At 36.1% G+C, this 15,304-nt stretch overlaps 2 protein-coding genes across 2 annotated transcripts; one reads left to right on the top strand and one right to left on the bottom strand.

Moving 5' to 3' along the window:
• Positions 1-625: 625 nt before the first annotated feature.
• On the bottom strand, positions 626-12,664 carry LOC123700271 (phosphorylase b kinase gamma catalytic chain, skeletal muscle/heart isoform). Its single transcript, XM_045647443.1, has 12 exons — positions 12,147-12,664; positions 11,251-11,426; positions 9,096-9,228; positions 7,773-7,924; positions 7,303-7,393; positions 6,855-6,884; positions 6,519-6,625; positions 6,212-6,309; positions 5,149-5,232; positions 3,772-3,933; positions 3,230-3,409; positions 626-957 (listed from the first exon to the last, which is right to left on the bottom strand). The coding sequence occupies exons 1-11, from the start codon at positions 12,236-12,238 to the stop codon at positions 3,275-3,277; spliced, it is 1,260 nt and encodes a 419-aa protein (XP_045503399.1). The 5' UTR covers positions 12,239-12,664; the 3' UTR covers positions 626-957; positions 3,230-3,274.
• Positions 12,665-13,766: 1,102 nt separating this feature from the next.
• LOC123700380 lies at positions 13,767-14,702 on the top strand. The gene has a single exon (XM_045647581.1). The coding sequence runs from the start codon at positions 13,767-13,769 to the stop codon at positions 14,700-14,702; it is 936 nt and encodes a 311-aa protein (XP_045503537.1).
• The last annotated feature ends 602 nt before the right edge of the window (positions 14,703-15,304 follow it).

Genomic DNA, 15,304 nt, shown 5'->3' with positions numbered 1-15,304 from the left:
ACTATGTAAGTATATACTGTGATATTTTATTATTTCTTCATAGCCAATAAAGTTCTCCTTATCAAATGAATTAAATATAAATTCTATTTGTATATTATGTACATACATACATATTCATACATATCTAAGCAATTAAGTATATATAACTTTTGAAAAAAATATCAATTAGATAATAATTAATAATGTTTAATCCAATGATACTTTTATTAAATTAAATCATTAAATTAACATAGATGAATCAATAATTAAATCATTTGTTTTGTTAGTGAGTACTCTTTATAGATGTTTTACTATATGGATAAAATGAAACCCAAAAATGGATTACAGAAAATTCAAAATAAGGACTTCTTATCAAAATTTAAAACTGATATATTTTACAGTAAAATCTCACGTATCTTTCAAGGAGGTGTTTCATATTTTCAAATTTTTATTATTTTGAAAAACAATAGGTAGGTAAGTATTAAGTACCATATATTTTTTTATTCAGTTTTTGATAGGAAACCCAAATTATGTGATTGGGACATATTATTATATGCTATGAAAGATGTAAATTTTAATACATACGATATAAATTTTAATGAGGGAATAAAACTGAAAAGGGATACGTATAAGTAAAATAAAAAAATATACTTATAATAGTGTATTGAATAACATTCCTTTGCATTAAAACAAATACATTTAAACATCCATAAATATAATGTACATTATATATTACATAACTTATTGGCTAATATAATTCGAACGAGTGGTCGATCGTAGAAAAGTAACTCGAAACAGAACTCGACATCACACCAGTTATCACAACTGAATAATACTACTTATACAAGAATCTAACTAACGTAATAGATCACAAATGACTTATTGCCTGCGTCGTTACACTAACTACAGACTACTGGCTACTCGCCGACCAACCTCGCGACGTCTCGCCACTTCTGCCGCCCTGGTACGTCGACTCCTCTGAAACAAAAGGAATCGCATAAATTTTCCTTTTACGGCGCGACTTTTGGCCTCGTTGGGCGACGGAGCGTCCTCCCGTGCCGGCCGCACGTGGCCGACCGGGAGCGGAGCGCCAGACCCTCCGCACTCCGCCCTCTTAGCCAACTGCACTACAATACTGTGGCGCCATCTATTCATAAAACTCGAGAACTATCATCAAACTTCTGGCACTGATCACCAGATGGCGTGTAGAGGAATCCGCAATTTCATTTATTTAATTATTAATCCAGTCTGTAGGTATTTATGCTCTACAAAAGGTGGCGTAGAAAATATTGTTTTGAAACAATATTGTTTAGGTATGAAAGGTTAATAAAAATCCAAGTTTTCGACTTTCACGGTCCCAGGCGCTAGCCGCCATCTTGAATTAAAGGTGCTAAAATTAGGGATAATTTATATAACTTCTCAATTGTTTACAAATCACAAAAGTGTCTATGAGGGGTTTAAAGAAGACAAAATTACCACGGCGTCGCAAATCCACCTTTTTAACTTTTTAAGATCACTCATTGGGAGCCCAGAAATGTGTAATATTTATTCTTAAAATCCAATTTAACCCCAAAAACGTTCCTGCAATGACAATAAACAAAATACTAATCATAATTTTCGGAAGTCAACTCACAAGACCAAAAAATACATTTCTCATTTGCCGAAAGAATCGAAAGTGTAAATTTCACGTAGCTATCAGGCGAACAGAAATAATGAAGAGGTGACGTAATGACTCAGTTGGGCTTGTTACCTTGAGGTAATTAAATTTTTATAAGAATACTAGCGGTCCGCCCCGGCTTCGCCCGTGGTACATGTTTACGTTTTCTCTACATAAGAACCATCCTCGTACTTCAAGGAATATAATAAAAAAAGAATTATCGAAATCGGTTCAGCCGTTCTCGAGTTATGGAATTACAACGAAAAGTGGCATTGATTTTTATATATTAGACTAGCTTCCGCCCACGACTTTGTACGTGCATCCCCGTTTTTCCTCGTTCCGGCAAGAATTTCGGGAAATCCTTTCTTAGCGGATGCCTACGTCCTAACATCTACCTGCATGCCAAATTTCAGCCCGATACGTCCAGTGGACTGTGCGTTGATAGATCACTATATCAGTCACCTTTGAGTTTTATATATACAGATGTTTAAGTACTATATCGTCTTAAGAGGGCTTATTCAATTTAACGCAAGTCAAAATCTCCGCGATCTATTACGATAGATCGCGGCTTGCGCTATCCTTTTACTATGAACAGCATAAGTCCACAGGAGAGCGCCGAGCAACATGTCCTCTCTCTGGAAAGGCTCGCTGCCGACTGATTTTAATCGGGTCGCGCGCAGTGTTTTATGGTACTTTAAAAAAAATTGTAGAAAAATAATAGAGGTACCTTAGTTGATTTTTTAAATTTTATCTTATAAGTAAGACGTTCTTTTATTGCAATATGCAAAAATTATATTAAACTAAGTCAAATATCTTGGTGAAAATAATCATTTTGTCGACTATAATTTCTAAAAAAATTCACATTGTTCGGATTTTAATTTCGTAAGTTAGGAGTCCAAAATAAAAAAATCTTTTAACTAACTATTTTAATTAGGATTTTTGCAGTTAGTTAAAAAAAATTGTTTGTTAGATCTGTCAGCGATTTCAGATATTTTTAGCTTCGAAATTGACACTAAAAGCGAAATCAAGTAATCATCGGCTCAGTTATCTTGATGGTATTCACAAATACTGTATTAATTGAAAAAAACTCTTAACTAACTATATAGACAATAAAATTTCCTAAAATTATTAGTAATTCATATGTTTGTAAGATAAGTGGTTGATGGACAATCTGGTTTGAAAAATCACATATTTGAGCCAAACAGCGCACGGACCGCGTACACGGCCTTAATCTAACTTAATTATAATTATTTTATAATAAAATTTTATCAAAGTATAATTTTATTGAACATCATAGTTCTGTAGTTTAACTCTATCGGGTTAAATGTGATATTTTAAAGTGCATTTCGCCCCTATGACACGTAATAAGATACTGTAAATATGCATTATCAATAATTAGATTTTGCAGATTTTTGATCGGACTATTGAAATAAGAGCACGAAAAGATTCGTAACGTTTTTATTCATGTTGAAAATATTATAACTGAATTAATTCAGTCATTATTCAATTTTCAATATGAAATAAACAATGTTTTTTATAATTTATAAATAAAATAATAAAACAGTAACTCTGTAAATGCCCGTTGCTTCTCACCGTGGTACCAGGGTCGCAGCGCTTGGCGGCGGTGCTGCGCGCGGCCTACCGGCTCAGGTTGCTCACGTACAGGCTCTTGAGCTCCGTCTTGGGCGTGTTCTCGAACAGCGCCGCGCGGTTCTGCCCCTCGCCCTTCTTCACCCAGTGCCCGTACACGCGGAACGCGCAACCGTCTATCACCTGCATAACCATTTTTTTTAATTACATGTATTATATAATATATATTTTTGTTAAAATACGATAATGATTACAATTACAAACACTAAAAATAAATAGTTAATAGAACGTGAGGCTCGATTTTGCTCCGTCTGGCACAATCCGGCAAAATGTCGCAATTTAATGTCGCAGTAAAGTGTGAGTTTCAATATTTTTTTTGTTTATCTACTTATTACTTAGCTATTCGTCTAACGAGTTATAAAAGCTTTCCTCGATAAAATCGGACCAGCAATTTCATAATTTAACAGGTCCAGTGCTATATGATATAAGTATAGATAATTAGATAGTACAGAGTGTGTTGTGTATTGTGTGTTGGTGTCGGTCACCTTCCGCAGCACGCGCAGCGTGTAGGGGTCGGTGAGCGCGTCCTGCAGCGGCAGGGCGCTGGCGGCGGCGTGCGGCAGGCGGCGCAGGCGCACGGCGGCGCGCACCGCGCACAGCGCCACGCGCAGCCGCGCGCGCGCGCTCCACCCGCCCGCCTTCAGCGCCTGCACGCGCACACGCACGTTATAATAATACCGATGACCGGCTTCACGACTGCTAAATCGGCAGTTGAAATGACGAATGGTTTTGAAAAAGTGTCTAAATGCCTGGAACTATCGCGTTTTGACACTTTTTCAAACACATTCGTATACGATGCAATAAATTAGCAGTGAAACCGGTTATAAGTATTGATAATGATAACAACTAAATAATATAGGTACGAGCCCGCTTTTTTTTTGTTTTTGAAATCCATATATAGAACCTCTACTCCCAATTCACGATTTAAAATAACGATTGTCAGTCAGTCAGATGTCGTTGCTTTGAAAAACAGCATTTTTAAAACTATGCTGATTTTAAATAATATTTATGACAATTTTTTGTTGCGTAAAACTGAAAAAATGTGAGTAATGAAAACGGGTCATCTAAAAATAAGGACTCGATGCATTATGGGTGCATTATGCATTATTCATCACATGTAAGTATCGTCAATTTATGCAAAGTGAAGACCATTTGTAACACAAATAAATAATAAATATTGGAAAAAAAAATTATGAACAATACAACATACATACAAATTAACATTTACTTTTTTTTTAAAGGACATTACTTATGGCAAAATAGATACTATCTAACACATACTAATCTATATACTAAACTATTCTAGTAAATTAGTGTAATGCATGCAAACGTGCAACTGTAATCGTGTCAGAGTTTAGTGTAGCGTTCCCAATTTCACGTTATAATAAAGTTTATTTTAGCTTCCAAATAATTTTCGCTATTATTTCGCTTTCTTAAATTGCTAAGTTATAACAGCATTAATAACTGAATGTTTTTTTTTGCATAAGTTTCGTTCTTTAGTTCTATTCTTACAAAGACTATATGCACTAACAAAAGTGCTTTGCAATCTACAAATTAATTGCAGTGCATTTAATCAATCCATCCACCACCACATATTGCATTAACATTGTGAACTACGCGTTAATCGTGTGACTGTGAGTATGCGTTGTTTTATTAAGCGTGTCAAAAGACTTGTATTAGAGTATGAGTAGTTTTGTGTATGAGTGTTTAACGTGAGTGTGCGTAGTTTTACGTGTGAGTGTGTAGTTTTACGTGTGAGTGCGTTGTTTTACGTGTTTGTGTGTGTGTGTGTGTGTGTGTGTGTGTGTGTGTGTGTTTTATCGTGCACATGCCGTGTCATGCCAAGCATAGCGCATAGTTACCATGGCGATCTGGTCGATGCGCGACATCCGGCGGCCGGCGCTGGAGTAGGTCTTCTTGAGCGGCGTCACGTCCTGGTCCCACAGCTGAGACAACACACGGTCAGACATGCGACCCAGTGAGGGTGCGTGTTGCAGGACAATTGCGACTTTCGCACATTGAGTTACAGTATAGAATCGAACTACTGGTGTGTTAAATGGGAAAATATAAAATACCCTCCAGATTTGAGTCAGGATATAATATCGCTTATGGATCGAACTAATTTTCATAATGTTTCTTAAATTTTAAAACGTACTAACTCACGTATCGTTTTATAATGTTACTTTGCAAAGGTAAAATTTCATTGCTTTTGAGATGTATCCCAGATACGATCGGGCTCTAAAAAAATATACATCTTAATTCGAATGAATTAAGATGTGTATCATTTTTCCTTTCATCGAATGGAAAAATAAAACTGAGAAAGAGGGTCTTATTAAAAGAATAAATAACCTGCAACACGCACATATCGATCGAATAAAAATAAACTATTTACGGTGCTTTCCAAGCGTACTGTGCCCATACACTGTATCGGTGCATGTTGAGCATTTGTCTCTGTATAACATTTTAAATAGAAGAAAATATAGCCATGCTATCGTATTTATTAAGTGCCTGTTTCACAATGTCCTTGTATAGTAGCAAATAATTATATTTCTATAACCAATATGTTAGTTTAGCAACATGTAAACTACACTTTAACATACTTTTATACTTTTTAAGCATATCTAGCTAGTTTTGGGTTCAATCTAGCAGATTAAGTTATAGGATTTTTTGATTAATTTATATTTAAAAGCTATTTTCTATTTTCAACACTAATAACTTATATAATAGAGTATAGGCAATAATTTAGTAGAAGCAACTAGTAGAAGAAGAAGAAAATATTCATTTTGTGGACATAGTGAAACAGCCCTAACAATTATAGCCAATTCAAACAGAAAAAGGTTTTTTTTTAGATTTGCTAAAATTTAAAAAAAAGCTGATAATTGATAAATAAAGTACTAGGCGCTCAGGATTGGCGCGGCGGTATACCTTAGCGTTGAAGAACGGGTGACCAAGCGCGTCCTCTATGCCGATTCTCTCCTCCGGCTCCACCACTAGGCACTTGCGAATGAGATCTTTGGGGTCCTCTGTTGGATATAACGTGTTGATGATGGAAAATATTTTATTGGAAAAATAGTACCGAATACAGACAAACGCTTTGTATTTGGTTCAAATCGTGAAATTTAATAATCTATTGGTATCGAAGGTATGCGCATCATTAAAGAGTTAAAAACACATATTGAATTTGCCATTTTGCAAGAAGTATTTTAAGCTATTTTTTTTTTTCACTTCTCACCCGAGATGTCGGCCCACTCGGGGCTGGTGAAGGAGTAGCGGCCCTCCATGATGTTGCGCAGCATCACCATCTGCTTGCGGTGCCAGAACGGCGGGCAGCCCACCAGCCTGCAACGAGCTGCACGTTATTTCTGATCGCCTGGTACTCGCGACACGCACGAACTAGCTTTTATGTCGATATTTCTTTTTAAATTCTCAAAATTTTTTTATATTACACTGGACCAAAATAACAGTACTAAAAATTTTCATTTTAACAAATTCCTGTTTATTTATTTCAATACAAATGCGATTAAGATTATGTTCATTTAAATTTAAAAAAAATATTAAATATACTCACAAAGTGAACATGATGACGCCGCACGCCCATCTGAAAAGGAATTTTTCGATTACTTATTTACAATGTAGATAATTAATTATATTTTTTTTCTTGACAATTTTAAATTGTTTACGCAACTTACCATAATTAATGTATTTATTTCATTGCAAGTAATTAGTATAGATAGAGTGATTGTGAAACTCAATGAACGGGCTGAAGTTGGTGCCACCGCTATGCATGACCGACTCGCGCCTGACTTCAGACCGTCCAATGAGGTTGGAAAATATGTTACGTCGCGAAATCTTGGTGTTAGAAGGGTGAGTACTGTGCAATTCAACCAAGAATAGAAATTTTAATGTGCCAAATGTCATTTAGAAAATAGATTTGAGTAGAAACCGCTTTATACATTTAAATAACGGTTTATTTTATTTCACACGACGCGACAAATTGAAATGAAATGTGCACTCACATATCGACCTCGTGTCCGTAGCCGGGCGCGTCCTCGAACATGTTGGCCTTCAGCGTCTCCGGCGCCAGGTAGCCCGGCGTGCCGCACAGCTCTGGAACACCACATGCACTATGTTTATGTCCAATCGATACGTGAATATAGGTGAAATTTAGCGAAATACCCACCGTCTGAATTTTAATATGTACTATTAAGAATCGATAGCATTCATCTGCAATACTATCTTTACGGAATACGCTTTAATAATATGAAATTATTGTATTGTCACTGATCCTTGAAAAGTGTACGAAGTTTGAATTATATTCGCCCATTTAAAGTTGGTCAATATCAAGCCCAAAGGAATAATTTTGTATAAACATTCAGATGAAGCTATTATATGTGTGTTAAAAACGACTGGACTTAGATCTTCATCTCTTTCTTACTGACTTTCGAGGATTACACAATATCGTGTCACTAGAGATGATACCACTCACCGAAGAGCTTCTCCCCGTCAGCGAGCAGCTTGGCGAAGCCAAAGTCGGTGATCTTGACGTTGAGCTGGTCGTCCAGCAGGATGTTCTCCGGCTTCAGGTCGCGGTGCACGATGCGCTTGCTGTGCACGTGCCGCACGCCCTCCAGCACTTGTCTGTAGTTATATTACAAGGTGTAGGTAGGTTACCAACACAAGATTCGATGTTCGAAAACAGCAAACTAACGCACACACGGTTAGAAGTAAAAGTGAAACGGCATGATTCGACTATAATGAGCGAAAAAGAGACAACTGAATTAAAATTAGCCACATTTCGATGTGACACTCTAACGTGGAGTACCAATAACATATCTACTTTTTACTTATCATTGCTTACGATGCTTTATAGGTCAAGCTTGAACCCAGAAACAATAATTGCAACAGGTGAATTTCGATATTGTTTAAAACTAAACAAACAAAGTCTTCGAATCTCGCCTCAATATATTTTATGACCGATAAAGTGACTTTCTTGTTTTATTTTATATCTATCTACAAGTTTTATAATTTTCAATACCACCCAAGTTTATTTCAAAATCGTTGTTTTTTTAATTTTTCAAAATATATTGTGATTCTTCTTCTTCTTATTCATATGAAATTGTGAAAAACGTCTTAGATTCAAACCATGTATGCACCACTCATATACAAGTTGTTACATAGACAATAAAGTCGTCAATAGTCGCTTTTACGCTATAAATAGATCCTAAATATAAACTAGAGCGATATGACTTGACGAATGACGTCATTAATTTTGGTCAACGCGGCTGCAAGATAAATACTAACGACTTTCGGTTATATAATTGTATTGATAACAAAAATGTAAGCAATTTGTTTCAAATTATTAATTTGCTGTACACATTGCAGAGGAAATTAAACAGCATTTTTGGTTAGGCTATACAATTGTAAAATATTATTAATTGATTTGCAATATTCTATTTATTTCTCAATAAGTGTAATCTTTATGATGTGCACATATTATTATATTTATTTAAAATTTAATATTACATATTTATTGCATTAAAAATATTTAATAGGCCATCCACACGTCTGCCGAACAACCTGACAAACAACAAACACATAGGGATGGTGCTATACAGAGAAGCGAGAAGGAAATAAGTACATCTCTTATCTTCGTATAGTGCTATCCCTGTGTGTTCGTTGTTTGTCACATTGTTCGGCAAACGTGTGGATGGCCTAGAAGGAAAGATAACCCTCAACCAAAATTTGTACAAACGATACACAATAGTTTTATTACTATAACGTAAGCTGTTATGAATAAACAAGCTCTTACCTCATGATGTAGCGCGTCTTCTTCTCCGAGAGCGTGACCACAGACGTGAGGTAGTCAAACAGCTCCCCATTCTTGCACAGCTCGAACACCAGGAAGATGAACGTCTCCGATTCGAACACGTCTTGCAGCTCAACTGGAAACAATTGTTTTATTTGTTACTTCTATTTGAATTTAGTTCTTGTAGAATACATACACACATCACATGCCCCTTTTTATGCATGTCTGAATTATATTCGCAATTTTCATGTTTGCTGTGATCAATTTAAAGTATTGTAGTTGAATCAATGGGTCGCATATGCACCTTAATAGTATGTTTTTGTGTATGCACATTATATATCCGATATTAACCATTTAGCTTTTCTATATAAATAATTTTTTATCATTTCAACAGAGCTTCAAAATAGGAAACAATCAATTTAGATTACGATTTTCTTGCGATCAAACAAGTATTGATATTTTATATTGTTGTTTATTCAAAAATCTGAATTATGTTATTTATCTGCGCATTGATGTCAAATTTATTTGGTTCAAATGTCAAAGCTGTATATATTTTTATTACTTTTTATGATTAAACTCCATATTATATTGTATATTTTCGAATTCATTCCTTACAATCCTTTTACATGTTGAAATTGTGTGATGCAAAAATAAATTTTTTATTTATAATAATTTATCTTGTTTTATCAGTAGTTGAGATCCTATAAACCCATTGGGATTTAGTACATAGTGCCAGTATTGCTTAAATTGTTCCACATTTCAATTTCATAAAGTTAAATTCTACTCTATAGCAAGGTACTATGTATGTCATTGCAGCAAAAACTTATGATTTATTAAACAAATTTTAGAATTCGATTAACCAAATTTTAGAAAAAAGCCATGAATTCAACCTCCCCCTTTACCTGGCCTTCATTGATTATTCAAAAGCATTCGATAGCCTGAAACACAATGCCATATTCACAGCCCTCAAAGAACAAAATATAGAACCGACGTATATCCACCTTATACAAAATATCTATAGTACCAGTACAGCTTCTGTAAAAATTAATAGCAATGGCCCATCCTTCCGAATAACAAAAGGAGTCAAACAAGGTGACCCATTATCTCCAAAACTCTTCAATGCTACCTTGGAAGAAGTATTTAGAAGCTTGGCAGCTCGATGGCAGAACAAAGGTTTTAAAATCGGTGAGCATCGATTAACAAACCTTCGCTTTGCTGATGATATTGTTCTCTTTTCCTCCACAGCCTCTGAGCTACAAACAATGCTCGAAGACCTGAGCGATGCAAGCCTCAGGGTCGGACTTCAGATGAACATGACCAAAACAAAGCTTATGACTAACAGCACCAAAACCACCATCATTGTCGAGGGTGGGTCGGTTGCATATGTCGATGAGTATACTTACCTTGGCCAAATAGTTTCTTTTCAAGCAAGGCAGGATCAAGAAGTTGCCAAACGCATTGAAAACGCTTGGAGAAGCTTTTGGTCGATGAAAGAGCTGATGAAAGGAGACTTGCCTCTTTCACTAAAACGAAGGCTCATGGACATGTGCATCTTGCCCATCCTCACCTACGGTGCACAGACTTGGTCATTGACTGATCGCCAAAAGTCCGCACTTGGGGTTTGCCAAAGATCAATGGAGCGCAGCATTTTGGGCGTAAAGCTTTCTGATCGTATACAAAATAGAACGCTGCGCTCAAAAACACAGATTGTCGACGTAGCCCATAAAGCTGCCGAGCTCAAATGGAACTGGGCTGGACATGTTTGCCGAATGTCCGAAGAGTTGTGGGCAAAAATCACCACTATGTGGATCCCCGACAATGGAAAAAGGCTGCGTGGAAGGCCCAAAATCAGATGGCGCGACGAACTGGACTCTCATTGCAAGGAGTGGACAAAAATTGCTCACAATAGGAAAACGTGGATGAAGGGAAGAGAGGCCTTTGCCCAGCAGTGGGACAGCCATGGCTGAATAATAATAATAAAAAAAAAATTATTAAACAAAATAAACTATCAAAATTGTTTGGTTGTTTGTGACATTTGCTTCTAATACTATTGTGCGCTTTGTACACTGAGGAATTATAAGTTTTGAAAAGCATGCAGATTACAATATTAACAAAAGAGTTAACTAAACACATGCTATACTGTTAACAACTCACTCACTAATATAGGGATGCCCCGCCACCATCCTCAAGATGCTGATCTCTTGCCGAGTTGCATCTCTCATGGTTTGCGTGTCCACCCCATCTTGAGACTCCTGACTGAGGTCTATGATCTTGGCTGCATATTCCCGACCTGTCTCTTTTTCTATACATCGTCTTACTGTGGAACTGATGCCTCTGTTGAGGAGGAAATGGATTTCGTGTATGTATTATAACTGGAAATTATCAACTTTTTAAACAGTTTTGTTATTCTATCATCAAACTAGTTTACTTATTTTTGGAATAGCAAATTAGTTTACTTATTTTAGGAATAGTGATTGATAAATTAACATGAAAGATTTATAATCAAAGCTTAAGTAGGTATATTTACTTTCTATTAAACTAATAAAGGCATTAAATATTGTTTGTACATCTGTTTTACAATCCTTTAAAATTTAATTGACATTAGGGAAGCGATAGTCCACAATCTCGCTGTAAACATTATCGGTAAACATACTCATTAATTTCTGCATTTTGTAATTTATATCAATTTATTGAAACATTTAATGTGACCTTATAAAATTGTATTGACACCAATCAATTTAGTTTCAATCAAAGGAACACTTATACAACATCATTTAGGATTTTTTTTTTGTTTTATTTGAAAATGTAGGACATTTTAACGAATGTATAAATAATCAATAATTATTATTTCAGATAAAAATATAGTGAAACAACTATTAAGCGATTAACCTACTTGCATAATTCAAAGGTCACGAAGTCTGTTAAGTGCTGGTGTTAGGGAGACTTGAGCTTATAATACGATTTTTGACAGCGCGATTTGGCCGGAACACGCTCAACGTACGTGCTACTAGCTTAGACAAACTATAAATAACAAATAAGTAGGTGAATACGTACCGTCCAATTATTTCCTTCGGTTCGTATTTAGCATAGAACTCCTTTGCCGCGTCTTTGTCCGGCAAATTGTCGTCATCCTCTTCCTTCGCCATGCTCACTTTTGTATCACTAATAATTCTTTACACGCTAAGCACTAGATAAATTTTCACTCTATTAGCCAGTTCACACAGACCTCCGACAGGTTATATTTAACATTAAAATGACAGTAAACTTATTATATACCTAGTAAAGTTTACATTCGAATTACAACTACTTATTATTTTTTTTCAGTCGTACAATTACTTTTCAACGAGCAATGTTAACTGTTATAGTATCTTAACATTTGAAAATTACGTATTTGATCAGATTCATTTATAGATCATAAAAAGGCACCGTACAAAACAAAATGTTGATTAAATCAGATTAAATAAAAATAATTTCATCTCAATCTCTGTCAACTACAATGTCAGACAAATGTCAACTGTCTTCTAAGTTCTACGTCAGGACCACAGATCAAGTAATGTCAGGACTGTGTTGGTTAAAAATGCAAAAGCAATATTATTATTTTTAAGCTATTGCGTAGTATCTATCGCGGATCGCGGGCTAAGATCGCGGGCCTTGAGCGCGTGGACTGAATCGAGAAATTCCGTAACGAAAAAACCTCACGCTCCCCACTCCGACGGGCGGAGGTGTGGCTAGAAGGCATAGCATGCTTTACCGCAGCTGCAGTCCCCAAGTGCCACACATCGTTTTTTTTTGAAGTGAAACTTCTGTATCGGGGTTGGAAAAAAATTTGTGTAACATCTTTCCGTTACGCGCCACCTTTTTCTTATCCCTACCACGCGTGATTCGACGTATTTCTGTAAAGTTGCATATAGTAAATTATTTTTTGAAAAATAAGGTCATAAAGAAGTTTCACTTCTTACGTGTGTACACTAGTACACGCACACATTTTTTTTAGTACCTATATAATTAACATTATTCAAAAACATCAAAAAGTAGATCATTAAGTATAACATACGAAGGCGCTTTACCCTCTGCCTAGGTATAAGATTAATCGAATCGAAAAAATCTTATGTCTTCATCTTGGTCTTCATAAAAGTGATAAAAACTATTTGCGTAATCGATTACAAACAGTCCGCTAAAACCACAAAACGTAGTGATCTAAATTCTCTTTGCAGTCCGCGCTAGTCCGCGTATTCGTACATTTTTTTTTATAATACTCCAGTCAGTCAAGAGACAATCATTTCAGCGTTTCACATTAATTCCAAAAGTTTTCAAACTTCGGTCAAGTGAATGGTACATTGGGACGACAATAAATCTCATTTTGCAACCTTGTCCGGAACTGCAATTAAATTATTTTTTGCTGTATAGTCGTGAAAAAAATTCCAAAAGTTCTGCAAACTTGGGGAAGTTTTCGATATAATATTTCATATCACGTATTAAATTTGCAACCAATCTCAGTGTACGGAACATCTTTTAATATGCAAACACCTAGAGTTGGACGAGGCGCAGTTTGGCTTTAGAGCTGGTTCGTCTACCGAAACTGCTGTTTTTTGTCTTAAGCAAACGGTCCAATACTACACTAAGAGGAAAACTCCCGTATATGCCTGTTTTCTTGATCTATCAAAGGCCTTTGAGATGGTGTCGTATGATCTCCTTTGGCAGAAGTTAAGGAATAAAACGGAGCTTCCAGAGGAGTTAATTGGTGTTTTTGAGTATTGGTATGGCCACCAGATTAATTCGGTGAGGTGGAATAATGTGTTCTCTGAACCGTACGGGTTGGAGTGCGGAGTGAGACAGGGGGGGTTGACGTCTCCTCGGCTCTTTAAATTTTATGTGGATGAGCTGATTGGTGGGCTCAATAGAACTGGTGTCGGCTGCTCCATTGACGGTAAATTTGTCAACAACTTAAGTTACGCGGACGACATGGTTTTGTTGGCTCCGTCAATCAGTGCATTACGAAAGCTCTTAGAAAAATGTGAAGATTTTGCCGTGGCCCACGGGCTCAGATATAATGTAAAGAAGAGTAACCTTTTAGTGTTTCAATCGCGTGGTTTTAAAGTTGACTCAGTCCCGCCGGTGTTTCTCGACAATACACCATTACAGAGGGTCTCTCAATACAAGTATCTGGGCCACTGGGTCACGGACGAACTCGTGGATGACGCCGACATTAAGAGGGAGAGGAGGGCGCTGGCCGTCAGGGGTAACATGCTGGCCCGTAGGTTTGCACGCTGCTCTCGCGAAGTAAAGGTGAGTTTGTTTAAAGCGTTCTGCCAGTCCTTTTACACGTGCAGCCTATGGGTTAGCTACACTCAGAGGGCGATCAATACCCTCCGGGTTCAGTATAATAATATGTTTAGGATGTTGCTGGGGTTGCCGAGATACTGCAGTGCGTCAGGAATGTTTGCGGAGGCGCGCACTGACGGATTCAACGCAATCATGCGAAAAAGAGCGGCATCCATGATGCGCCGTGTCCGGCAATCGTCCAGCAGCATCCTAGCTGTCTTCGTAGACAAATGGGAAAGCAATGTCTTGAGACATTGGATTAAAATCCATGTCTCAAGCACATTATGATTTAAAATAGACAATAGTAGTGTTAATAATTATTTGTGTAATTTGATACTAACATAGTTTTTTAAGGTAAAAAGATACTAACAATTATATGGATGCAATTATCTGAAATAAATCAAATAAATAAATAAAAAAATAAATAATATTGAATATTAATGTTTTTTTTATTTGTTAAACTGATTAAGGTTGCAAATTTGTAAATGCATCAGAATATAGTTATGTTGTCGAAGTTTGCAACCAAGTTCCAAAACTTTTGTAATTATTCCCAGACCACCTAGGTACTCGAAAAAACGACCACGAATTAAAAATAATTATAAATAAACATGTTCCGGTCAACGAAAAAGGTTGCAAATTTATACAACCGTTCGGTATATATTTCCAATATCTGTGTCGAGTTTGCAGAACTTTTGGAATTTTTTTCACGACCATACAGCAAAAAATAATTTAATTGCAATTTTAACAATGTTCCGTATTTAGTATAATTTGAAATGAGATGAGAAATAATCTGTTTATATGGTTTATATGAAACTTTTACGCAACTGCGCAAAAAGCAGTGAATGACATCTTTAATTATTATTTCAATGTTTATATTTTTTGTTATTTCC

Source organism: Colias croceus, chromosome 19 (assembly GCF_905220415.1).
Source record: "Colias croceus chromosome 19, ilColCroc2.1".
Classification (NCBI taxonomy): Eukaryota; Metazoa; Arthropoda; class Insecta; order Lepidoptera; family Pieridae; genus Colias; species Colias croceus.
Note: the sequence above shows the minus strand (reverse complement) of the source record. Positions and strands in the feature narration are given on the sequence as shown.